This window comes from Poecile atricapillus, chromosome 10, assembly GCF_030490865.1.
Source record: "Poecile atricapillus isolate bPoeAtr1 chromosome 10, bPoeAtr1.hap1, whole genome shotgun sequence".
Taxonomy (NCBI): domain Eukaryota; kingdom Metazoa; phylum Chordata; class Aves; order Passeriformes; family Paridae; genus Poecile; species Poecile atricapillus.
The window spans coordinates 15,428,377-15,454,008 of record NC_081258.1 but is presented as its reverse complement, the minus strand read 5'-3'; the positions used below and the strand labels follow the sequence as shown (position 1 = coordinate 15,454,008).

Genomic DNA, 25,632 nt, shown 5'->3' with positions numbered 1-25,632 from the left:
CATGTTCGGGGCCGCTGCCCGGCGGCGGGGCGGAGCGGCGCTGGGCTAGCGCGCATGCGCGGCCCGGGCAGGGGCGCCGCCCCGGGAGCGCGCGGCCGCCTCGGGAGCGCGCCCGGCCCGAGGATGCGCCAGGCGGGACAACCCCGGTGGCCCGGCCGGGCACAGGTGAGGGCGGCTCGGACCCCTCGAGCCCCTCGGGCTCCTCCGCTGTCCCGGGGCCGCTGGGCGGCGAGAGGATCGCGGTCCTGCCGGAGGGCGCGGGGCCGGGAGCGGCTGGGAAGGGGCCGGGGGTACCAACTCCATGTGGGCCGGCGGGGTGAGGTGGGGCCTGTCCCGTCCAGACCCCTGAAGGGGGAAGATGTGGTGAGGCGAGGTGAGGCGAGGTGAGGTGAGCCCTGCCCTGTTCCAGAGGTGAGGTGAGCTCTGTCCCGTCCAGCCCTGTGAGGAACCTGCACACGAAGAGCCGCAGCCCTAGCCCCGCAGCCTCGGGCAGCACAGAGCATCGTGGACCATGCCAGAGGCATCCCCGGGGCTGCCATGACCTTTGCATGAAGGCCGGTTTGGTTTCCAGGATTTTCCAGGTGCTGCTGTCTCCGGCACGGTTCTCATTGGCACCTTCGACCTCGGGCGGCACCTGTGGGAAGTGCTGTGCCTGGAACGGGGCCTTCGCTGCAGTTCATCCACACCAGGAAGGACACAGTGCTGTGCTGGGCTTGTCTCGAGGTGTGGTGGGAGTTCCTTGAGGCTGTGGACTTGGGGGTTATCACACAACCCGCTGGCACTGAATCAAAAGCATGTTTAGTAAAAAAAGCACGTCACTTTTGACATCAGCACGTGAACCATGCCATACAGAGCCTCAAGTATATTTGTGCTAAATGGCAGAAGTGCTTGCTGGTGTGCTCCTCCGCCATGTGCCTTATCCTTCTTGGAACCCAAGTGGAACTTTTTAGGATAAGTCAGAGATGTGAAAAGCATTCTCTTTACGCAGAGCCAGTGCTACCCTGGCCAGCACCTTTCTGAACATGGGCTGTTATTCTTTCACTACCTTTGGACATCTGTAGTGGTCCACAACAGTTTCTGAGCCCTGTGATTCTTTACTGTACTATTTTGTTTTTGAGACTTCTGCCTTTGGAGCTCCCAGACTGCTTCAACGTGGGATTGAATGGGATCCTGTAGGAACCATCAGGTTTTTCATTGCACAAACATCTTGTTGCTATGCGTACCAAAAGAGACAAAAGCTCCTTTCTATGACCAGGATGCGACTTCAAAACCACTGTGAAATTCAGCAAAAATGAAGATGCTTTGTGGCCACCAAAAAAAGGAATGGCAGAGCTCTCAAGTGCTTCTCTTGGAAAATTTAAGTCAGAATGATATTGCAGGATTGATTATTTCATTTCTGTTAAAAAGAGATTGATTTTTTTATCTCCTGACATGCAAGATATCTGTTGCAGTCTGGTTTCAATTGCCCATAAAAGTTAGCTTTTGGGTTTTCCAGGGGATAGTTCTCACTAAAGTGTTCATTCCAGTGTTTGACTACTGGAGAGGCTGATGCACTAGGATTTTAGTTTTTGTAAATAATTTGCTGAGGCTTGTTTGAAGGTTTGAGGCTTGGTGAGTTCTAAAGTAAATATGTAGAAATTGTACCTGATTCTAAGCTGGTGCTAGTACCATTTTCAGGCACTTCTTTCTCAGAACTGTTCCCATGATCTGCCAAAATCAGTTTTCTCTAGTTTTCTGTTCAGTGCTAGGTGTGACTTCTGTGCATTCAGTGAGCCTCAGTGGATAGACAAGAGTCTTTTCACTCCCTGTAAATGACAAATGTCTGCACTGTCTTGTGGCAAGGGCACTTCACAACTTAAAAAGGTTTGCTGCAAGGAACCATCTCCCTCAGATTGTTTTGATCCTGCCTTCTCTGAGCTCCATTTGATGTTCTCTTACATGGTGAAGGACAGAAAGTTTTGGTTTTCTCCAGCCTAAGTTCACTCTCGACTTTATTACCTGTGAGGTCTCTTCCAAACTGAGTAATCTTTCTTTGCTTAGGTCTTCCTTTTCAGAAGATCTTGGTGCTTTTGATCACCTCTGCAGCACTTCCAGTTCTGCTCCCCCCCTGCTTAGAGGAAGAGCACCAGATGTGCACATAGAGCTCCAGACGATGGTGCTCTGGAGACTTCTGTGGCAGCACAGAAGCCGTGCTGTTCTTCTGAGATCTCTGCTCCTTCTTCCTACACTCTTAATTCCAGCTGCCTCTCCTCAGCAGTGGCCTTTTTCTGAGGGTTTAGGCTGTTTGCTCAGGGTGGCCTGGGCTGGAATCCCTCTCCTGCCAGCACTGGAGTGTCTGCAGTGTGTGTGTGTGAAGACTGCAGTACCCACATGTAGCCCTTGTTAAAAGCTCCCATTACAGGTCTTTCAGCATCTGCTCGGTACTGCTCATGTTCCATGTGCTCTGTGATTTGCCCTATGATTGTCTTTTTGCTGTCCTTCAGCAGCCACATCCATCCTGCTGTGCCTGCCCTGCCAAACCAGGACTTTCCAGTTGGTAAAAGTCTGGTGGGGGAAGAGGAGGCTGCAGGTGGCTCTCAGGGGAGGGAAGAGGATCTTGTCCTCTGTTCAGAGTCACTCTGCAGAGCCTGGTGGCTGCAGTGTTGGGGGTCTCCAGCCCTATGGGGGCCTCTGATGGTGCAAGCTGTGTCTCCGTACCCAGAGAGCTGGGGCTGCCCTGCTGGAAGTCATTAGTGAGGCTGGGTTGGCTTTTTCTTGCTTTCTGGTGGTACTAGTTCTTTCTGGTGACCCAAAGTTCTTGTAGCATCAGGAGCTGGTGCATGGTAGCTAATCACTAGATTTTGTAGGTTTGTGCCAATAGCTCCTAGTGATACCAATGTAGAGGCATACTGTGTTTTAGGATAAATGAACTTCAGATAATTCCACCTGGCCAAGATTATTTTTAAGAGGCAATTAGATGGAAGACAGGAAAGAGTAATAAACTGAGCGAGTTTTACAGAAATCAGCTTATCAGAAATGAGCTTATCAGGAGTTTCCTGTTGCACATACTGTGGTGTTCTAGAGCATTTTAAGCAAATTCAGCCTTTTCTAAACCGTTGTGGTTTTGTGTAAGTTAGACACCTCTGTGTGATCTGGTGCAAGCAGACACACATTCACCTGGTCTCTGTTCCACCTCACTTTGTGTCCCTTCAAACAAAGATTATACTTTTTCTGCTGTGAGAATTTTTAATTCTTCCAGACCATAAACTGCTAAACAGATTTGTGGAGACTTCAATAGTTATGCCTGCTGTCCATCCAGTTGCAAGGAGTATTTTTTTTTGTTTTTCTGATTTATATAAAGCAAGCCTGGGTAGAAGCCATCCTCCTTGCCAGTATCCCAGGATCCCACCCTTTTACGTAGACTAGTAAATATTTTCAAGATCCTTTTGATCTTTGTCACTGCCTTATTTGAGTGTTCTGCTAAATGTTGGATAAAAAGGAGTTTATGCCAATGAACTTTGTTCATCCTTACAAAGAATGACAGTGACAGTATCACTGGAAATGCTACATCACAGAGAATAAGGAAAAACATACTGAATTAAGTAAATATTTCATAAGCTAGTTTATAGCATCTGTAAACATTTGTGCATTTTGCAAGATAAATACTCTCAAGCATTTTTGTTTTCTAGTTTAATGTCTGTACTATAAAAGTACCTAAGAATTCAGTCAGGGTTCAGTTTTATAATACATGCTGGGCAGTGTGGGCACCCTCAGACTAATGAGATGCTGATGGCAAACAAAGCACTTGCACTGGGAGTAGTTTCATTCTGTGCTGGTACTGCCCAGTGCTGTGTCAGGGTTTGCTTTCATGTGTTATAACTTAATGTGAGTGTCTTGGGATGGGGAGATGAGTAACACTGTTGCTGAAACAGGCCAAGATTCTTGCTGCTTATAGGTGTCTTTTCAAAGGTGTTGATCTGATGCTGGTAGCAGTTCTCTTTTTAGATATGGTCTTTGCTTTTTTATTATGAGCTTCTAACAAAAACTGAATTAGTCATGTTTTTCCCTCAAAAAAAAATTCAAAAAAGGTCAAGTGGGCGTAGTAGATGAGAATTCAGAAAGGCACAGAACAAAAGCTGGATTGTAGGTTTCTGTAGAGATGGAGGACACTTCTGACATCTCTCCTTGAAGCTGGTGCTAAAGCAAGTGCTAAAGGCAGTTTGGCCAGTTGTGAACAGCAGCTGTGCTAAGACAGACAGGCAGGTAGGGATCAAAGGAATTGATTTACCAGGAAATATTTGGAAGAACAAAAGGAGTGTGTGACTTGACCAAATATTTGTGTGTAGGGAATATAATAATTCTGTGCAAACCCTGCATCCCTGGAGATTAAGTGGCATTAGCAGAAGGAGATATTTTTAACTGTCCTAAGCTTTTAACTACCCACAGTGGACACAGAGGAATTCCCTTTTCCTTTCAAAAAGCAGATTTCTGTGTATTTAAACACTGGCATTCTCTCTACTTGTAGGCTTCTCCTCCCCAGGCAAAACAAGCTCACTGAATCCTGGCTTTCCCCACAGGACATATTTTCTGTATCTTCTCTAGACTGACTTATCTATTTGCCATAAAATTGTTAAGGTCCAAGTAGTTGTTTTCAGTTTGTGTATTTAATTTGGAAGAAAGATTTATGTGTCCCAAAGCATGTTTATTATTTCCAGCTCTTTCAATTGGTCTAATAAAAGATATTACCTCATCTCACAAACCTTTATCTCATTTAGGGACTTACATCATCACAAATGGAGCAGCACTGCTTTTACTGTCAGTGTGACAGACTCTGTGTCCTGTCCTCTTGCTGCTTCCTGTCACTCCCAGTTTGTGCCTCTCTGTGTCTGGTTTATCCTGCATTCTTGTGTGTGTTTCTCTGCCCATGTGCTGAGTTTTGAAGCTGAGGAGGTGACTCTGTCAAGCTGCTTTCTTACCATTCTTCTGCAATAGGTCAGTCAGACTTGTCCCTTAATACTGCATCTTTATACATTGCACCTTCTGGGAGTTTTGGTTTTTGTCATTAGGATGTTAGAGAATGTTGAAAGCCATGCAAGGGACAGAAGGTGGCATTCAGGATAGGTGTGTTTGATATCACAATGTGCCTTTTCCTGATAATGCCTTTTACCTTTTCACATTTTAGGAACTGTGGATGGCACACCAAGCTGAGGAGCCAGACGTTTTATTGAAGGCCTATGTGTAGACCCTGATGCTTGAATGAAGAATGAAAATGCTCCCTGGAGTGGGTGTGTTTGGAACTGGTAGTGCTGCCCGGGTCCTGGTACCCTTGCTGAGGGCAGAAGGCTTCTCCATTGAAGCTCTTTGGGGGAAAACTGAAGAGGAGGCCAAGCAGCTGGCAGAGGAAATGAACATCTCCTTCTACACGAGTAGGACTGACGATGTCTTGCTGCATCAGGACGTAGATTTGGTTTGCATCAACATCCCTCCACCGTTAACTCGGCAAATTGCTGTGAAGGCTCTAGGTACCTTTTTATCCTTGCAGTTGGACCAAAAAATCCGTAGCTTGTTGGCAGATTGAAATTTGAAGCTGCTACCCAGCTCAATTCTGGTTGCACCAATGGGCAAATGAAGTGCTGAAAGTTTTGTGTGGCATTTGTGAGAAAGGTTACCTGGGGTTATAATTGCTTATAGCTCTGCTTGAAGCAACTGGGCTAAAATATCTTGTTCAGTTCAGACTGAAGTTATGGTAGGGAGTTCGTAATAAAAATCAGCTATATTAGAGATAGTAATGAGAGTGTAAATGGCTTTATGCCCATTAAAAAAAACCCAGAGCAACAGAAAATAAAAACCAAAACAACTTAAATTGTTCAATTCATTTTAGATTTTCCTATGCTAGGAAACTGAGATTTGTCTGGAAGGGGAGGGTTGTTCAGCTCTTTGTTTTCACCACAAGTAAAATCAAGCTTGGAAGTTGAAACCCTTTGAAAAATATTTGTATGCACTCAGTAGAATCTTATGAATTCGAAATGCTGTTTTAGCTGTGACCCTGGCCACTACCTGGACCATCTTGGCACATCCATGTCCGTAGCAGGCTGATGTGGTCCCAGGTGGAGGAATCCTTCTACCTGACTCAGGAGGGCAGATGTTGGGGACAGCAGGAAGAATCCAGCTAGATGAGAAAAAAGGATGACACCCCAGACTGGTTGGGCAGGGAGATGGGAGCCAACTGCCCAGGCATCCTGACATTTCTTAATTCCCCAGTGTGTGACTTTGTAGTGTTAATGTCCTCTCCTCTAGTGCAGCGTGGGTATCAGTTTGCATGTAATTCTGTAAATAACAAGGGTGATATTTTTACTGTGTTTACAGGAGATACATGAGTTAATTTTAGGACAGGTAATCTCAGACCATGTGAGCCAGAGTGGTTTGTTGTGCCTCTTTTCTCTGCAGTAATTTCTTTTGGAAGTAAACAAGTCCTTGCACAAACATTTGTAATGCCACTTAGATATGCAGAGAGAGATTTCAGGCTTTTTTTTCCTTTTATTTTTTACGTTGTTAGATTTGTTTGTTTACCTTGTTAGAGTACTGTCCTTTGAATTTTAAGGTATTCTGATTTTTAAATATTTGAGCTGTAAGCTAGAAATTATCTCTTCAACTATGCTAAAAGCTCTTTAAAGCACTTGTTAGGTAATATGCATTTCACTAGGTGTTGTGGCTCTTGATGATCAAGTGGGCTAAAAAGGAGAGGATTGAACTTTCTCTGCTGATTTATTAACTAAAAGGCATCAGGATTCCTTCACTGAACTCTGGGAACCCATAAGATGGCATTATCCAGAGGAGGAAAGGGAGGCAAAGCTGGTGCAGAAATGTAGAGTTTGTACATATGCTTGAATGGAAGTTGAGGAGGTGGAAGGCTGAAAGAGCCAGGGAGATGGATGGATGTAGCAGGAGAGGGTAACAATCACTTCCCCTGTCCTGAGATGTTCTGATCTGCAAACTGATGCAGACATCCCAGACCCAGTGTGATGCTGACCTCGCCTTTCAGCTTTCCAGGTTCATTGCAGTGGTGTTTGCAGGTCTGCTGCCCAGTATAGAGTGACTTATTTAAAGCCAGTGTTGGGTGGTTTCCTGTGCCTGAATGTTCTGAAAGAACACAGAACCAGGACAGGGCCAAAGATGGGAACATTTTCTTTGGAAGTTAAGATAGATGCAGTGATGGCTATAATCAGAGAATTATTGGCTGTGAATTGTTTATAACAGATTGGTGTTTTGTTGCCAAGAGACTGGGCTCTAGGAAATGTCAGAAGTGGTGCAATAATAATGGTCTTGTGTGTTGTGTTTTGTTGGGCTTGGTTTGTTTGTTTTGAAGTGGTGACACTTTAATCACTTATTTTTGTACATTTTTCTACTTTTTTAAAAAATTATGCTTCCACTTTTGTTCCTGGTGAAGAGGAGAAAAAAACCCAGTTTTTCTAGGTGGTGCAGTTTCCTTGCCTAAGTTTCTTGCTGACAGGCATCCATGAACAAGCCTGGGGACAAAGCAGTGACACTGGTTTGAGTTCATGAACCAGACACAACAGATCAAAGCCCAGGGGATAGTTCATATTAAAATCAGTATAATCTTATGGTTTATCTCCACAACAGGCAAAGCAAGAAGCTGTCTTTAAATCTATGCTTCTTTTGATCTCGGAGGAACTAAATAAATTTCACCAAATATCTGTGTTGTGGTTCATGTCCCACAGTTAAATGCACCCATCCACGCTCTCAGGTCTCCTGGCTGATGAGGGCCTCAACTGAAAATTTTGCAGCTGTGGTTTAGGAAAACAATATGGTACAAAGTTCAGGTTATTCATTACCAAAACAATAGTAACAATCCCAGGGATGTAAGCTACACTGCCTTGAAAAACAAAAGGCATTAAGTTGGTAAGGGACCTTGTAGCCATCTCTGACTTGGCCCTTGTCCTTGCTTCAGGGCCATCTCTGTGAGCTTGGGGACAGCTGGAGGGATGTTCCACTGAAGGCAACAGCAGGATTATCCCAGAGCTGTTATGTGTTCCCAGGTCTCCGTCCTGGCACTCGGCAGTGCACGGTGGGCTGTGCCAAGCTGTCAGTGTGCTGCACTGGCTGCCATCCCAAAAAAAGGCATCAGCCAGTTTTAGCTCCTCAAGTGGCTCAGCCTGGGCTGCCACAAGAGGCAGAGCACTGGGTGAGGGTGAGGCTGGTCAGCAGAGCAAGGACAGCCCGGTGTGAGGAGCTGCCCAGCGTGACAGGGCTGTGCCCAGGCTCGGCTGTCTCTGCTCTCAGTGCCCTCTGCAGGGAGCCAGGGCTGGGCAGGCAGGGCAGCAGCACCAGCAGATCACTGTCTGCAGAGCTGTAGCCAGGCTGTACATGGAGCCAGGGTCACTTGGGTTTTCTTTGAGATTTGAGGATGTGGATCTGCTCGGGATGCTGTGAGCATCCTTTTGCTTTCTCCTGTGATGCTTTGCTGTAACCCACCTGGAGACAAGTGCCATTTAAACAAGGCAGATAAACTGGACTGAAGCAGCTTCAGATGCTTGTCTAGGTGCTTCAGCTAGCCCTGAAAAATACTGAAGTGAGTGTTGTGCCTTGCCTTGGCAGTAGGACTGGGGACAGGGAGTCAGAAATGGTCCCTGAAATGGGGGGTTACCAGTGCACTGCCAGGGTGCCCACTGGGAGTTTGACCTGACCCTTTGTTCATTAAAGTTGCTGTAGACTCATATCAATATAGGGGATTTCTCACTTGTAGTCTTCTCATTTTTTGGCAGGATTTCACTTGTGTCTATTAGAAGCAGAGGTTCTGAGTCTCCTGTAGCTGTCCCCTGGCTGAGCTGTGTCACAGGAGCACGCTGGCCTCTGGCTCGCTCGGAGGGTGTCTGCAGGGCTGGCTGGGTGCAGCCGGGAGGGGGAGCACGGGGAGCGGCACCCGCAGAGGGATCCGCCTTCCCCTCCCGTGCCACAGACCGACTGAGGTGCCTGTGCTGGTACCTTCTCACTGGAAGTCAGTTAAAAGCTGTTCTGAGCAGGGAGCACAGTCTGCTCCTGGCTAAGGAGGAGCTTTCAGAGAGGTGCCCACCATCGTGTGCAGTGATTCCTGCAGTTCTTGGGCAGAAACTGCAGTGTGCCATGACTGACCTTCAGGTCTGGCATCCCCAGTTAGTGTCTGTAATAACCATGTTAGGAATAATATGGTTATTACACTGAAAAATGTTTAGATAAGTGTTTGATCAGAACAGATGTAAAACAGGAAAAGACAGTAAAAGTAAAGCCCTGCCATGAGAAGGGAAACACCAGTAAAGCTCCAAATGTAAGAATTGATTAAGACTTGTACTGTCATGCTCTTTTGTTTTACTTCATTTTTTGCTTTAAAGTTAGGGGAAGAAAGAGGATTATTGGCTTCCCCCATTGATTTAGGCTGAGCATGATGTAAAGTGCATCAGTAGCAATAACAGTGCAGTGGGTCAGCTTGGGGGTGCAGCTCTTGTCTGTGTAACTCAGTCACCTTTTGTCTGATTGTACAGGCTGTATGTGCAGACCAAAATGATTTGCTTTCTAATTAGAGACGGTTGTTTTAAAACAGCCCACTTACCAAAGCATTATTTCTAATTCTTGTGTTCTGTACACAGAACCTGTATGTATGTCTTTTATATATAAGTAAATTGTATGTCCCATTTATATTAATTAATTAAAAAAAATAAAATTGTATAGTGATGGTGAAACACAAAGTGAAAATCAAATCTCCCCTTCCTCCACCTCTTCCCTGCAGGGTACATGGCTTTTTTTTTCTCCTCTGATTATACAGGTATTCAAATAATTTCTTTACTACAGCACTCATATTGTGTCTTGTTTTGATGCCATGTGATGCCATTTGGACATTTATCTTTCATGATGTAAAAATCCTCTCTTTATTTGGAGCTTCCCTCTGGGAGAGTTTTTCAGCTCTGCAACTGGAACATCTAGGAAACACTATTGAGTCTTGCTGCACTTGGAATTCCTGCTTCAGTTCCCAGACCTTTACCTTAGAAATTGCAGCAGGAAAGCCCAACTCTTAAAAACACCACTTCCCAATAACCTTTGGGGCATCTGAGCATGTTTAGCTCATGTGTGCTAAATACTGTATTTTTTTTTCATTTGTGCTGCAGGAATAGGGAAGAACGTGCTGTGTGAGAAAGCTGCTACCTCTGTGGATGCCTTCAGGATGGTCACAGCTGCCAGGTATTACCCCAAGCTGATGAGCATCGTTGGCAACGTTCTGCGTTTCCTGCCCGCCTTTGTGAAGATGAAGCAGTTGATAGAGGAGCACTACGTGGGCAACGTCATCATCTGCGACGTGCGAGTCTACGGGGGGAGCCTGCTCAGCCACAAGTACAACTGGATCTGTGACGAGCTCATGGGAGGGGGTGGGCTGCACACCATGGGCACCTACATCATCGACCTCCTGACTCACCTCACCAGCAGGAGAGCAGAGAAGGTCCACGGTTTGCTCAAGACTTTTGTGAAGCAGAACACGGCCATCAGCGGGATCCGCCACGTCACCAGCGATGACTTCTGCGTTTTCCAGATGCTGATGAGCGACGGCGTCTGTTGCACTGTGACTCTCAACTTCAACATGCCCGGGTCCTTCATCCATGAGGTCATGATCGTGGGGTCTGCCGGGCGCCTCGTAGCTCGTGGGACAGACTTGTACGGGCAGAAGAACACTGCGCTCCAGGAAGAACTACTGTTTACAGACTCTCTGCCTGTCAACAAGGGCCTTTTGGATAAGGGCTTTAAGGACATCCCGCTGCTTTACCTGAAAGGAATGGTGTACATGGTGCAAGCCCTGCGGCAGTCTTTCCAAGACCAGGAAGACCGTCGGACATGGGATCATAAACCTGTGTCTATGGCAGCCTCTTTTGAAGATGGTCTGTACATGCAGAGTGTGGTAGAGGCCATCAAGAAATCGAGTAGGTCAGGTGAGTGGGAGACGGTGGAGGTGATGACTGAGGAACCAGATGCCAACCAAAACCTCTGTGAGGCACTTCAAAGAAATAACTTATGAACATTCCTACCTTGGAAAATAGGACAATTAACACTTCTGGCTGTAATGTAAAAAAAAAAACCCGGTTTTTAAGATATGTAGATTCTTATTTAATAGCCTGAGTTTCTTGGTTTTTTTAAACATGTAAAATATGTTCTGATAGGAACGGTTCTGGTTTAAATTGTTTAAAGAGTTTTAAATGTTTCTGTTTTTTGCAAACATTTAATTTTTGTCTTGGAGACTGGTAGGAAAACTTGAATTGCCCTTTGCACTTGCAGTAGCTGAAGTGAATTGTGGGATCTCTGCCATTGCATGGCTTGGAAATGGGACACAACCCCTGTTGCACAGGTTGCTGATTTAACCATGAGAGCAGGTAGAGCAAGATCAGGGAGTATCTGTTGTTCAGATGCCTTTTTCTTCTCTCTTGGAGACTGATTTATGTTTTAATCCTCAGTTTGTAAAATTTTAGAAAAGAGTTTAGTGATGTAACCGGTCTCTAAACTCCTACGGGACAAAAAGTAGAAGGAATGGATTGAAGTTACTAACATAAGGATCAGCCTTTTGGCTTCCTGTATGTGGTAAATGTCTTTCATATTCATTCAAACTGATGTTTTATTTAAATTATACTATAATTCTCTGTTGATGGTGTCTTGGCAGGAAAATCTTCAGGAAGTCTGTGATGCATTGAGCTATTCTTCCATATCTGTGGATATTATTCCTTCTACTCAAGAGGCTGCCTGCATCCAGCAGCTGTTTTTCCATAAGCTCTGTGCTTATGTCAGTTGTGTTTACTGCCTGGCAGCACCGGTGCTGTGCCTGTGGGGCCACGTTCTCATTTCTGTGACTGTTAATAAATAAATGCCTCCCAGGGTCACGGGATTGCCACAGTGTTGTGGGTAACAAAGTTGTGCAGCATGAACCTTTCAGGGACCTGAAAGTGGAAGGAAGGAGGTATTTCCTACCTCTTGCAGCTCTCTTAATGTGCTGGCTGGGTAACTGTCACACTACACACATCCTGATAGTTGAGAGAACAGGGACTGAACTGCCATGGGTAAATGTGTTCTTGATCACTGGCTGTTAATCCTCTGTCCAGCCCATCTTCACACTCTCCTGCAGCTGGTGTCCAGTGGAGAGATTTGTTGGCAGATGATGGAGTGGGAGTTTATTCCTTTTGAGAAATGTTTCTCTCTGAGGCAGGTATGTGGAAAGGATAGTCTAATTTTACTACATTTGTTTTGTGTACTTGAAAGCTTTTTTTTTAAAATGTATTTCCCACTAAATTGTAACCCTGTGTATTTATGTATATTAACATGCACGCTGCTGTTTCATAAGCTGGACCTTCCTGAAAAGTATCATGTTTTCTACAGAAATAAAAAAAATGTGTTTGTTGAGGAAATTCTCTATGCAGCTGTGTGCTTGTATTTGATTTGGTCAAGCTAAAACCATCCTAATAAAAGTGAGCAGGAGCCTCAGAGCTGGGACTCAGCATCTAGTGAGTCCTTCCTTACTTATTGTAGAGGTTGCCAGAAGACACCAAGTAAGAAGCAAATCCCTGCATGGGATGATGGGACCACTTTGTTTGCTTGGTGTGTAAATTAGGATGTTTACTTTCCAGACTGACAGAAACAAGTCTATTGCTGTGCTGTTTTAAAGGGTTTTTAAATGGCTGCTCTTATGTTCTGTGCAATCTCATCTCTACGGTAAGCTATGTGAAGGAACTGCATGGTTAGAGTGGATATTAGGAAAGGGTTCTTCTCCCAAAGTGATTGGGGACTGGAATAGTCTCCTCAGGGAAGTGGTCACGGCCCCAAGCTTGCCAGAGTTCAAGGAGAATTTGGACAATGAGAGGCACAGGGTGGGATTCTTGGGGTTCTCCAGTGCAGGGTCAGGATTATACTCAATGATCGTGCCACAGGTGTGAGCATCTAATGTCTGTGGAGTCTGTATGCTGTATAAAATAGATAATGTGTCCTGAGCTCACCTGACAGTCTCATTCTTTCATTCAGATAGAAGACCCCTGACTGTTTTCATGCCAGTTTGGGGTCTGTTTTGAAGCTGTCCTTCTGGAACTGAGAACTTTCCTTTGTGCTTTTGTCACTAAGTTTGTATTGGGCAGAAAAAATAAAGTCCAGCTCCTTCTCTAGGAGAAGAAGAACACAAAACATCTCCAGATGATCCCAGTGAAGCAAGGAGGGTGCCGAGACTCCCGGGTGAGAAGGAGACATGACCGCAGAGTTGTGCGGAGAGGTGGAAGGGGTCTCTGGTGTGCTGGCTACAGCCCGGAGCTGTCTGCACGGGCCGAGCGGGATGGTGACCGCAGGAGCGCCCCTTTGGTCGAGGCGGATTGCAGCCGTGAAGCCTGGATTCCCCCGTGCGATCGCTGCGTGTTTCGTGCAGATGTTGTGCATGAGGGCCCGGGGCCGGCCGGGGATCAGCGTCCCCCGTGTGCTGCGGCTGGCCGGGCACAAGCGGCGCGGCCTCGGGAGCGGCGCCGGGGGCGCTCGGGGCCGGGCCCGCCCATCCCGGCGGAAGCGCTGGTTGCCGGGGAGCGGCGGGGCCGGGCCGGGGCCTCGGCTGCCGGCGGGCGGGCCCAGCCCAGCCCGGCCCGGCCGGGAGCGCTTCTCCGCGGCCTCCCTCGGTGAGTCCTCTCGGGGCTCGGGAGCGGCGCAGGCCGGGGACGACGGGGAGCCGGGCCGGGAAGCGCCGGGCCCGGGGCAGCGCCCGCGAGGGAGGCTGCGGGCCCCGGCACCCCGGCGAGCCCCGGGCGAAGGGAGCCAGGAAAGGCCCGCGGGGGTGTCCCGTCCCCCGGCGGTGTCCCCAGCGCGGTGCCGGCTCTCGGCACGGGGCTCGTCCGTGCAGCCGAGAGCAATCCCACGCGTTGAGGTGGGGCCTCCGTCCTCATCTGTCCTTGCCCTCCGGAGTGAGGACTGGGCTGCAGCTCTGTAATAGCCGCATCAGCCTCTGCCCACCTTCCAGTGCTGAGCGCGGCCCTCGTCCAGCTCCTGCCCCAGCTGCTGCAGGAAATTCGTCTGACTCCCTGGGAAGACTGTCCAAGCTGGCTTTATTCCTAAAGAGCTGTTGGTAGACACCAGCTTGCAGAAATGCAAATGCCACTATCACACCTGGCTGCACCTGTCCCTCTGTTTTCAGAGAGACAAAAGGAAAAATGGGTCTTTGAGACTGGCAGATGAGGAAGAACTGGTGAGACCTGGGGAAACCTGCGTGGAGAATAGCGTTAAAAAGGAGAATATTAATCTCTCCCATAGTAGTCAGCAAGGAGAAGGCTTAGGCAGGGACAAAAACCACTGGGTAAGTTCACAGCACATTGACCTCTGGTCTCGACTTCCAGTTCTTCAGGAGGAATAGTCACAGATCCATTGGTGGTGTTTTGGTGCAGCCCTCAGGCATGGAAGTTATCCTGATGTGACTTTCCATTTCAGCTAAAACTGTTGAGGAAGGAATCAAACATGCAAGACCAGCTGCACAGAGATTAGCCCTTTGATTTGCTGCAGATGACTTGCTCTGCTTATCACAGCTTATCACAACCGTGGGATGTTTTTCCCATGCTTTTTGCAGAGATTGGCTCATGAAGGCAAGAAGCTGGGCTGGCATCAGCTCTGTGTGTGGTAGCAGCTTCCTGGCCAGGGACCCAGGCACAGTGAAAATGTCATCTGTGAAGAAGTGGGAATGCTTCAAAGTCAGATGCCGAGGGTTCAAGGCTGTGAAATGCACCTGCCTGAGGCTTGTCTGTTCCCATGTTTTGCAGTTACCTTAACTATGATGCCAAAAACAAGCCACAAAAGGAAGCTGTGGTTCTTACAGGCTCTGAAAGGGCTCTGTTTACCAGGGGGATAAGTAGCATTTTTACCACTTGGTCAGCTGCAGCAAAGGGCACAGAGTCGAGTTAATGGTTATTAAACTTGCAGGCACTGGGAGAGAGAGAACTGGAGTCTGCATTGCTTGGTTCCTAGGCCAGCATAAAGCCATGATTCTGGTGGGGAAGGGAGCAGCACACTGGGCTGAATGAGCAGTGTTGAAGTTGTTGGGTTACTCCAGCAACTGCTCTGTGTCTCCTGTAGCTGTGCAGGGTGGCTGGGAGCTGTGACTCTTCCCTAGGGAGTCTGCAGGCTGGTTGGGGGGGAGAGAAGAGTGGCACACTGGTATCTGTTTCCCTGGATTTATTCAGCTTGGTTCTGCAGAGTGTGCCTGCATCTCACAGCCTGTGAATAATGGTGTGTGTCTGGTGGCAGCAGGTACTGAGTTGTTGATGTTTAGGGTTCTGATGTGGTGGTAAAGGAGATGGTTTCCTGGTGCAGGCAGCGGTCAGGTCACTGCCCAAGAGGGCTGACCCTGTTCCCTCATCCCTCTCCTCTGTGTTCATAAGTATGTGCTCTTGCTGTGTTTCCCTGGTGCTTGCTCCAGTGCTTCTCTGATCCCCCTGTGGATGTAAAAGTCATGTTCCTTTTGGACAAAAGGTTACATGGGCAGCAAACAAGCCCAGTGAAAGAAGTGACTTGTTGGATGCAGGGGCAGTGAGTGCAGTTGGCTCAGCACAGGGCTGTTGGTGCTGCAAAGCTGTCCCGAGAAATGAAGCAGGTGGGAATGACAGCAGAGGTCATACAGTCCCTCTTGGCAGGAGTGAGCCGTGAGGCTCTTCCACTCGTGTCCCCCAGATAGGCCCATGGTCAGCAGGAGCAGAGCAGCAGCTCGGAAGTCTGTGCCAGTGGTTGGTAACTGAGGCTTGGCAGCTGCTTCCCAGGGCTGGGACCCTGCTGCTGGGGGCTTGTGTCCCTCGTAGGTCCCTGCATAGGCAAGATGCTCCCTATTGTAATGAGGTTGTCTGATCTTGCAAGATCCCAAGCCAGAGGTGGTGTGACTTGTAAATCAGGGAGTGGGTGTCATTTGCAAATTCCCTGCAGCAGGGCAGGGTGCAGTTGGGATGTGAAGGTATAAAACGAGCCTTCCATCCCCCACCTCCCATCAACTTGCCTTTCCTCCTTCAGTCCCCCGCAATAATTGTCTGCTCTCTTACAGGTCTTGATTTCAGCCTGTCATTTTGCGTGTAAATCACTGGGTTGGGACTCGAGTTCAGATCAAGATCAGATGTGCATTTCAAAGCCAGTAGCTGTTCTGGAGTGATCTCATGGTGAATGTTTGCTTTTTTTTTTTCCCTCTAGAATAAGAGAGGCTGTTCTGGCTTAGTTGGATCCATTATTGAGGAGATTAAATAATACCAAGCCAGCATCCTTTTATCTCTGGCTAAGAGTCTGTCCCTGCTTCTCAGAAACAGCTTTTCCAGAGCAGCTGGGTATGGGATGCACATGCATACTGGTGTGCAGCAGTGAACACTGCTTGCATTGCCTCTGCTGTTGTGTCCAGGAGATGGATAACAGCATTTTGCTAATGGGTCTCATGTCAACAGGGGTGATTTAGCAAGGAAGACTGCAGTGCATTAGTTGCTATGACTCAGACTCACTCAGCCTTGCACTGATCATTTATTGGTTTATAAATTAAACTGCAGATGCTGCGTCCTGTCAGTGCTGGTATGCCAAGGATCCTGAAAGGGGTTCTTCCCACTGAGTTGTCTCAGAAATGTTTAAATTACTGCCTCAGGAGTCAGGGAGTACAGGTTGTAGCCCCAGCTCTTACAGCAGTGACTCCAGCCGAGCTGCCCTGGCGCCTCTCAAAATTGTGGTGTGACTCTGATGAGGCACTTGTGGTATCTGCTGAGAGCTCAGCAGCAGTCTGTGCCTGCTGGTGTGGCATCCTGCATGCTCATGTTCTGAGCGGGTTTATTGTAGGTATAAAACTGCTGTCCAGGAGGTCTTGGTGAACAGTGCAGGGAAATTGGTGCTGGCTGCTCCTGTCCCTTCCTGGTGGAAGGGTCTGTGCTTCTGTTATGGAGAGAAGAGAAGCAACAGGGACCCGTGTGGACCAGGGCAGGGACTTGTGGATCTGCTCTGCTTTGGAAAGTAACTCTGTTCTCCCCAAGACCTGAGAAACCATCTGGACTCTTCCCCAGAAATCCAGTCTCTGCCCTACATGGTTCTGGAGTGAAGTGCTCTGTCTTTTTGTAAAATGTTTGTCTTTCTGGGGTCAGCCCCAGCCTGCTGAGGGGTGGTGACAGCACAAGTGTGTTCTCAGGGATGATATGGCCATGGAGGGCAGGAGCTTCAGCTTCCTCTGGACTAACTGTGTTTGAACCACAGGAGCCATTTAGAGGGAGCCCAGGGTACAGGATAATTCAAATCTCAAGCTAAAACCTGTCAGATGATGGCCAGCTACCTCATGTTTCCTGTTCACTCCTTCTGTGTCTGCATTAAATTCATCCATATGGGAGAACAAAGCCAGGAAGGATTTTTGTACCAAAGGTACCAATAAATATTACAGTAACTGTGGACATTTTCAGCACTGGTAAAAACACTGATTAGACCCACAGCAGAGACAGTGCTGTTGGACCCCTTGTTTCACCTGCATGAAGTCCAATTTGGAGTTGTTGCTACCTGCAAGACATCTCTGGAGCTGGGGGTGAGGTGTCAAACAAAAGTCAGAAATTCCCCTATACATATGTGTGTATATATCTGTATCTATATATATCTATAATGTGACTTTTCAGTGGCTCAGTCGGTCCTGTTCATTTCTGTTCTCAGTGGTGGTTGGCTTCTGTGGCAGAGGCAGAGCAACTTGTGGCAGGATGTGTGAAGGGCCATCCAGGATTTCTGGACCCATTCCTCCAGACCCAACACTCTTTCCAGAATATTACAAACGCCCCTTCTCAGGTGAGTCCTTGATGCTTGTTACAGGTTTTGGGGTTTGTGCTTTGGCATGACACAGCTTGATGTCCTTATCCCTTGGTGTCCTCGGCAGTCTCTATTCAAATTGATGAAGGTGCTTCTGATGCTGATCCTAAAGTGGTACAGCTGGTTGAAAGATGGGAAAGCATAAGGCAGAGGTGAAGGGGGGGGAGGTCTTCACATTGTTTGTGAGCTGTGGGTGCAGAAAACTGAGGTAAGATCATTTCCTGACAAGGTTCTCCTTTTTCTTTCTCTGCAGCTCGAGGGAGGCTGGAAGGAAATGCTCAGAAGCTGTATTTAACCTCTGGCCCCCTGGACCCAGTTCCCAACCCCTACCCTGCTTTGGGCAGTGCCCACCAGGCCCAGCCAGCCCCTCGCATTCGCCCCAGTGGGAAGGACTTCCTGGAGAAGGGACAGAAAGGGACACTCAGCCTCTTACTGCAGCTCCAAGGGGTCTGCCTTGATGAGGGGATGCCAGTCAAGAGTAAGTACAGCCAAATCACTGCTGGCCTCAGCTGTCTTTGGAGCCAGGGATGAAGCATTGGGGATTTGGGGTGGATTTCCAGGATCTGCTGCCTGGGGAGAACTTGAGCTTCACAGGACTGGTCACCCCACCTGCAGCTTTTGGCCTGGCAGTGCAATCACCTGTGCTGGAGCCAGTGATGTTTTGGCTCCAGTCTCAGGTTTAGAATGGGAAGAGGGACTTGAAAAAAGGTGCAAAAATTTGGACTTCTTTATAATCAAACTTCTATATGAATCAAACAAAACCTTGATGTGTTGAGGAACACGGCAAGTTCCTAATTGGTGAAGACAGGCAGGATCTTGGAAGAGTGTCTGTATGTGGATGTGAGAGCACCTCTGCAAAAGATGTTCCCTTCTCCAGGGCAGGGATGTCACCCAGAATACATTCAGAGGTCCAGGAAGGAGATAAGGTTGAGCCCTGTGTGTCATTTTGATGTACTTCATGTTCTGGCATTGCCCTGGGCTGGTGCCAATGTGGTAGATGCCACAACTGCTGTGCCCAAGCAGGGAGGGAACAGATGAACATCTAGTTATGTTAGCTGAGATATTCCCTGTCTTGGAGAGCCCAAGGAAGGATAATTTTTGATTCCAAAACAAAACAATCCCTAATCCCTAATCTTGGTTGTGTCCACTTGAACATGGGACAATGGCTGACCCTGAAACCAGGAACAGTGCAAGTTCAAGGCTCTGCAGCCCTCTGTACTTCAGAAACACCATGTGAGCTGAACTGGGAACTGACCTTGCTCTTGAGAGGATGCTGGCATGGCTTGTCTGGCATAGTCCATACTGGGACAAGGGGAGAACAAGGGAGTCTGTGAACACCAGCAGTGTGCACAGACCTGGTCTGGTGCTCATCTGGGCATGGTGGGATCCTCTGGCAGAAGGCTCAGCCTGGGAGTGTGCATCTAACAGGGGCAGGATGTAGAGATGATCTAGTCTGCAAGGGAGGGAAGAACTTGCTGGTTCTGTGAGCTGTTGGACCAGCTTTGGAAGAGATCTGTGGCTCTGGTGCCAGTGCTTTGAGAGCCTCTATCCTGTGGCAGTGTCTGGGAGGTGAAGGTGTGTCTCCCCTTGCTGAGCAGGGAAAGAGGCCAAGGACTACGAGAAGGAAAACGTGAGGCGGATAAAGGAGATTCAGAGGAAGTGCAAAGAGAAGGAGCGAGCCCAAGAGCACAGCCAGCCCAAGCCTGTGAAAGCTCTGTGGAAATCCCAGAAATATGAGAATGTGGAGTCAAAGGTGAAGGCCAAGCTGCAGGTTGGTATCTGTGGAGGCACTCTTGAACTCTCCAGATTTGGGGTACGGCTCAGCCATGAAGGATGGGGGGATGATTGAGACAGGGAAGTCCTGGAGCCCGCAGGATCTGGAGGCACCTCAGTGCTGAAGCACAATGGGCAAATGTGGCCCAGATGTGGGGCTGTGAGTGAGAGCATGTGGTTTGGATCCAGAGATTGATTGCTGCAATAATCCCTGTCCTGCTTCTCCCTCACAGCCATATTTTCTACCAAGAGATGCTCCCATCTGGCTTTTCAGCTTCCCTGTGTTTGGGGCAGTGCTTCTCTGGGGTTTGTGCCAAAAGACTGTGGCATTTTACCCCGTGGATCGTGGTTCTCAGAGGTAGATCTGCAGGCTGCACCGAGCCCCAGTCCAACTATTCCCACCCTGTGGATGCACAGTGGGCAGGGTGTTCCACACATTCTTCCCCAGGTGATTGTCCTGGTGAATAACCACTGCTCAGGGGGGTCACACAGACATCTCCAGGCAGTCAGGGTGGAGGCCTCATAGGTCAGCACAGCCTGTGAGGGTGCTTTCCCTTTCTGTGGCCAGCTTTTGGTGCTAAAATGACATGTATTGATAACAACTGCAAAAATTTGGCAGGATGATTCCCAAGCTGGTGGTTCCAACTGCTGTGTCCCTTCCTGGTGTGTCACCAACCCTTTTGATATCTGTGACCCTTCCACACATGGGAGCAAACCCACGAGTGCTTCAAGAACACAAGCCTACGCTCTTGTTTGACAAATCCTCTGGATCAGAGGAAGATTGAGCTCATTTCTTCCTTTGTTTTGGGGAAAGGGGGTGGTCTCTGCGCAGGCAGTTTCTGCGTGGTGCGTTACTTGTGCTCTGTGTATTCCTCCAGAGAGGCCCTGGCACTGACTCATGATGCTTTAACTGTTGCTGTGGCCCTCCTAGAGCTGAGGTAGTTCCTGTGAAGAATCTCCATCTTCTGTGGAGCTGCTACTGCTGCTGAGAGTTTCAGTTGATTCTGCTGGATCTTGATGACTAATGCAGAGCCTTTTCTCTGTCATCTGTCCCTGAGGCTGTTAACTGTAGCAGTTGTCTTGGAAAGGGTTCTGGCAGTCCCAGTGCTCTGCAGGGGGAGATGGGGCAAGCTGTGTTCTTTGCTCCTGAGGTCACAGATTCAATCAACTTCGAGCCAGCTGTGTTGGGTAAAGGCAATTCTCATTAACTTACCAGAGAGACCCAGATCTCCTTTTGAAACAAGACTGATCATCTTCAGAGCAAGAACAGTCTGGGCAGTGATGAGGGCATCCCATACCCTGCTCCTCACACCAGACCCACCAGTGTGGCTGCCCAATTCCATCAGTCTGCAGCTCTGCCCAGCTGAATGGGCCAGGCAAGAAGGAATCTTTCCCAGGGAGCTGCAGTTCAGCTGAGACCTTGGGTATTTGTAAAGATCTGGGGGTGGCCCTGTGCAATTCCCATCACTCCCCAGGGCAGAGCAGTGCCCCAGCTGCATTTTTCATTAGGTCACCCACTTGCCACACTGTAAACTTTCAGTTTTCAGGGTTTGTTTGACTGTCTGAGATAGTCCCAGACTGCCTGCTAGACATCAAGTACTATCACTCTGTGCCACAGCCTTTGAAGATGCCCCTCAAGTACAGTTCTACCAGATTCCTTCACTCTCTGCTCCTTTTTCTTTCTAGAGTGATATAACCACAGATTTGAGGTGCTGAACAGAGCAGCACTTGAGAACAGCACCTCAGCAAGCAGCTGCATCCCTATCTGCTTGATCCAAATGTGTTTCTGCAGAAAATTTAGCGATTCATTCAGTGGCCAGGTCTGGATCTGTTGCTGTTTGTTTGCCTTTGCTGACTGACTACAGATCCCCCAAGATCTTCTGCTGGGCCATGGCAGAAAGCCTGTGCTGTCGTGTGCCTGCTGGAAACCTGTGGCTGAGCTCATGGTTCACCACCCAAACTTGGTTTAGAGGATTTTTCTTTGCTCCAGCCTCCCTCCACTGGTGGATCTTTTCTTGCCTTTCCCAGGAGACCTCCCCACCTCCAAATCCCGAGGCTGTGAATTTCCTGAGGGCATATTCTCGCTGTGGCTCTGGGATCAAGCCATGCAGACCACTGTCCCCAAGGCCTGTCAGGGCAAAAGCAGGAGCAGACACAGAGGCTCCAGAGGCACAGGGTGCTGAAACCAAGGTGAGTTACACTGATCCGTTGCTCCTGCTTTGAACTCTTCATGTCTTCTTCTAAAGCATTGGGTCAGATGTGCTGCATGATTAGGGAGATCTGTAAATGCTGTTCCTGGCTGAAGAGAAGGAACAGAGTCTTGGTCACTGGGGTGGTGAGATGGATATTCAGGGACTGTTAATTCTAGCTTCATCCTCACTCGTAGTTAGGGAGATAATGAAGTTCCCTGTGAAAATTCCACCTCTTCATGCCAGCAATCTCAAATCTGCTCTTCCAAGGGCTTTGCAGGAGGTCTTGGGGATTTGGAGGCTGTTCCCACTGTAATCAAAGGAACTGTGGCTTCTGGATGTTAGATAAAAATTTGGGAAATGGGTGTGCGTTTTAGTAAGGAGAGTTAGATCAGCATTGGTAGTTAAACCTTGCAAGTAGTCTGTTTGGGAGGTCCTAAACAGCTCCATGACTCATGTCCTTTTCCCTTGGCAAGTGTGAGATTGCCAGTTTGTTGGTTCTTAAATGCCATGAATGACTTAATTAAACAGGACATGATCTACAAAGGAGAATTACCAGGGAAATCTTAAATGCAAACGCAGCCACCTTCTCCATTGTTTCATCCAGCAGAAGAGCTGTGGTGTAGGTGCTGTCTCTGGGGAAGTGCCCCAAGGATCAGCAAAGGTCCTGCTCTGCCAGGGTTTCTGTTGCATTTCTTGGCCTGGTGAGCGCCCAACCTGTTTTTCCTCTGCCCTCAAAATTCACCAGTAAGAATCATGGGCACTATTGTCAAGCCTGTTTTTTTCTGTCCTTCTGGCTTTTAAGGTATGTGGTCATCTTGGGGACCTTAAAGAGGCCAGGTTTAGGCTTGGCTTTTGGTGCCTGCCTTCCCAAACCATGGCCATAGCTCCTGCCTGTGTGTGGCTGCACACTGAGATGGGCTGTGCTGAGGGTCTGTCTGTCCTGCTGTCACACAATTCAGTATCTTGTGTGGTGCATTTTTTCCCTTGCATGGGCAGTGGCAGCTGGTTGTGTGCACGTGCCCAGCCTGCCCCTGGTGCCTCTCTCTCTCTCTTCCAGGTGCAGGTGGAGGGCAGGAGCGTTGACTTCATCAGGCACAACGCCTGCACTGCCAAGCGGGCCCCTCTGCGCCGCTCCCAGTCCCTGCAGGCGCTGGCCGAGCTGCTGGAGCAGAAGCAGCGGGAGCAGGAGGAATACAACGCCAAGCAAAAGGGCCACGTCCCCCAGTAGTATGTGTGCCCCTCTCTGCTCCATGAGACTGCAACAGCCTTAGTTGCACCCCCCAGCTTCTGCCTGGAGAGATGGGCTGGGCACAGAGGCGCACTCACAATGTGCAGCAGTGCCATTTTCTGTGACCTGGGGAGTAAACACTGTCCCTCCTGCTTTCTTGACCTAACCAGCATCCCATGCCCAGTGTAACAGGGTTCAGAGGGAGTTTTGTCTCCTCCTCCCTTGCTTGCTGTTGTACAATGGTGTTGATGTGGGGAAGCTCCGTGTGCCTTGAGAAATGTGCTGCTGTCCCGCTAAGTTTTGTTCCATGTGATGTGGCTTTGGCATGAAAAAGTCTGGTTTTGGAGAGGCAGAGAGCTTGCTCTGTCTCACAGGTGTTCATCCTGCCTTGGGCCTGGCATCCAGGGAACATCCAGCTAGTGCTGTACATTTTGGGGCTCTGCATGGAAAACAGACCCTGTCCTAGGACTGACTGTGGTGCCAGTCCTTTGGCTGTGCTGTCTTCTGCAAGCATCCCTGGCTGTGAGCTGCTCTGTCCAACTTCCTTCTGCCACTGACCCACAGATGGTTTGGCGAGGATTCAGTGAGCCAGAAACGAGGAGCAGCAGCCCTTGTCTCCAAGGAGCCTGTGTCACATGCATCTGAGTGCATCTGTCCCAGCAGCCCTTTGTGGAGCACATTTGCTGGCCCATGTGTGTGATTTAAACACGGTGTATCCCCCACCATGAGGGTGTGTGCCAGCACATGGGTCCCTGGGGCCCTCAGACAGTGACACAGAACCTGGTGGGGTTTGAAGGGCACATTCCTGGCCTCTGCCTGTGCCCCTGGGCCACTCCTCCTGCCAGATGTGCTGACACCTGCTCTCCTTTGCCTCCAGCCTGCTGGAGAGGAAGGAGCTGTGGCGCAAGCAGATGGAGGAGCGGCTGCGAAACCTGCCAGACCCCGACACGCCACCCGGTCACACCATGATGCCCGAGAGCCAGCGGCTGGAGACCCTCGGCAATCTGAAGCAGAGTAAGAGGAAAAGAAACTGGGATTGCAGCTCAGAAAAACAGACAATCCTAGACAGGATAAGGGAGAAGAGACACAGGGACACAGATTCCTGCCACTTGGAGAGTTGCCTGGATTAAGGCATATGTAGGCAGGATGTGAACTGTGTGCATGGAAAGAGCAATCAGTGTCCTGCAGGTTACAGGACTGGCTCTCTGCAGCAGACTTGTCCAGTGGACCTGACGTTAGGATTGCTATTGCTCCTAAAATCTTAGAAAGATTTTGGTTGGAAGGCACCTTCAGAGGTCTCTAGTCCGATCCTTGGTTCTCAAAGCTGGAGCAGGTCCCTCAGATCCTTATCCAGTTGAGCTTTAAGTAGAAGGATTCTAGGCCCTTGTTCTAGGGCTGCCATTGTGTTCATGGTCATAGCACCAGGAAAAGGATGGGTTTCTTTGCTCTTCAACTTACACAACTTTTTTTTTTTCTCTTTTTACAGGCCAGGAGCAGCTGACAAAGGACCTGGTTCTGCTGCCCATGCGTGGAGACAGCCTCAAGATGCAGAAGAGGCGGGTAGAGCTCGAGAGGAAGCTCTCCCAGATAGACGAGGCGATCAGAATTTTCTCAAGGCCAAAAGTCTTCATCAAGTTGGACTCCTGAGCTGGTGGGCCCAGGTGTGCTGTGCTGCTCTGCCTGAACATCCTTTGTTGCTGGGCAGGAATGGACATCACTTTTTGGGAGGAAAGGAGAGGAAGCCAAGTTCTAGACCCTGGGCTCATGCAGGTGCTGATAAGTGTCCAATATGCAGCTGGCATCTCCTGCTCACCTTTCAGTGCTGTATCTTGTCCACAGGAAAGGGAGGGAGATGCCCTAAAAAAGGCCCTGCTCAGTGGTCTGGAGAACAATTGTCTCCTTCTTGGCTTCTCACAGATCAGCTCTCTGCTCTGGATCTGTGGCATCACCTCTTACTTTCCCTTTTTTTCCTACTTCTAGAAACTGGTAGGAGGTCTCTTGTACTGCTGCCTATGGTATTCCTTGCCAGTCTCTTTCTCCTGAGCTGGACCATGGTCATGGCTCATCCTGGGCACCTGAGGGCTCAGGGGACAGCTTGGGGACAGGAAACAGGCACAGAGCTTCAGTGTTTTCTGCCCAGGGAAGGGCTGGGCTGTCAGGAGGGTCCAGTCAGGTGTCTTGAGGAGCCTTTGTTGTCTGTGTGGCAGAAAATACTCCAATAAATCATCATTTCCATCTTGCAGTGTGTGTGCAGCTCCCAGTGGGCCCAGCAGGGCCTGAGGAATGGTGTGGGCAGCAGAGACCATCAGCACTGGCACAGTGCAGACAGGGTGAATTGTGAGTTTCACAGGGCTGGGTGCTGGAGCATGGACTGGAGAATGTGCAAAATCGTGCTGGATCTCCACCCACAGGCTGGCAGGACAGGGCTCGGAAGGTGCCACGTAAGTGAGCTCACTGCCTTACCTTCAGATGTCATGCAGGAACCTGTGCAGACCTTTGCAGGGATCTTGCTGAATGAAGCAAAGAAAATTTTAAGCTGTAAGAGATGGCTGGAGGACTTGGTGCATCTCCTGCTCAGCAGAGGCATGGTGCCACAGCTTGGAGCCATATTCAGCTGAATTAGGA

The 25,632-nt window shown here is 48.9% G+C and overlaps 1 protein-coding gene across 9 annotated transcripts; it reads left to right on the top strand.

Moving 5' to 3' along the window:
- The first annotated feature begins 26 nt into the window (after positions 1-26).
- LOC131582616 (glucose-fructose oxidoreductase domain-containing protein 2-like) lies at positions 27-25,247 on the top strand. 9 transcript variants are annotated; one of them, XM_058845975.1, is made up of 11 exons: positions 27-165; positions 5,162-5,501; positions 10,137-10,949; positions 17,665-17,793; positions 18,068-18,292; positions 19,413-19,585; positions 21,616-21,777; positions 22,837-23,006; positions 23,885-24,021; positions 24,494-24,668; positions 24,988-25,247. In XM_058845975.1, exons 2-10 carry the CDS (start codon positions 5,243-5,245, stop codon positions 24,652-24,654), a joined length of 2,229 nt encoding a protein of 742 aa, XP_058701958.1. In that variant the 5' UTR covers positions 27-165; positions 5,162-5,242; the 3' UTR covers positions 24,655-24,668; positions 24,988-25,247. The 9 variants fall into 9 exon arrangements, 7 of the variants coding, with proteins under 7 accessions (XP_058701958.1, XP_058701956.1, XP_058701960.1 ...); XM_058845973.1 differs by having other exon boundaries at positions 24,494-25,247; XM_058845974.1 differs by lacking the exon at positions 27-165 and adding an exon at positions 4,817-4,971 and having other exon boundaries at positions 24,494-25,247.
- The last annotated feature ends 385 nt before the right edge of the window (positions 25,248-25,632 follow it).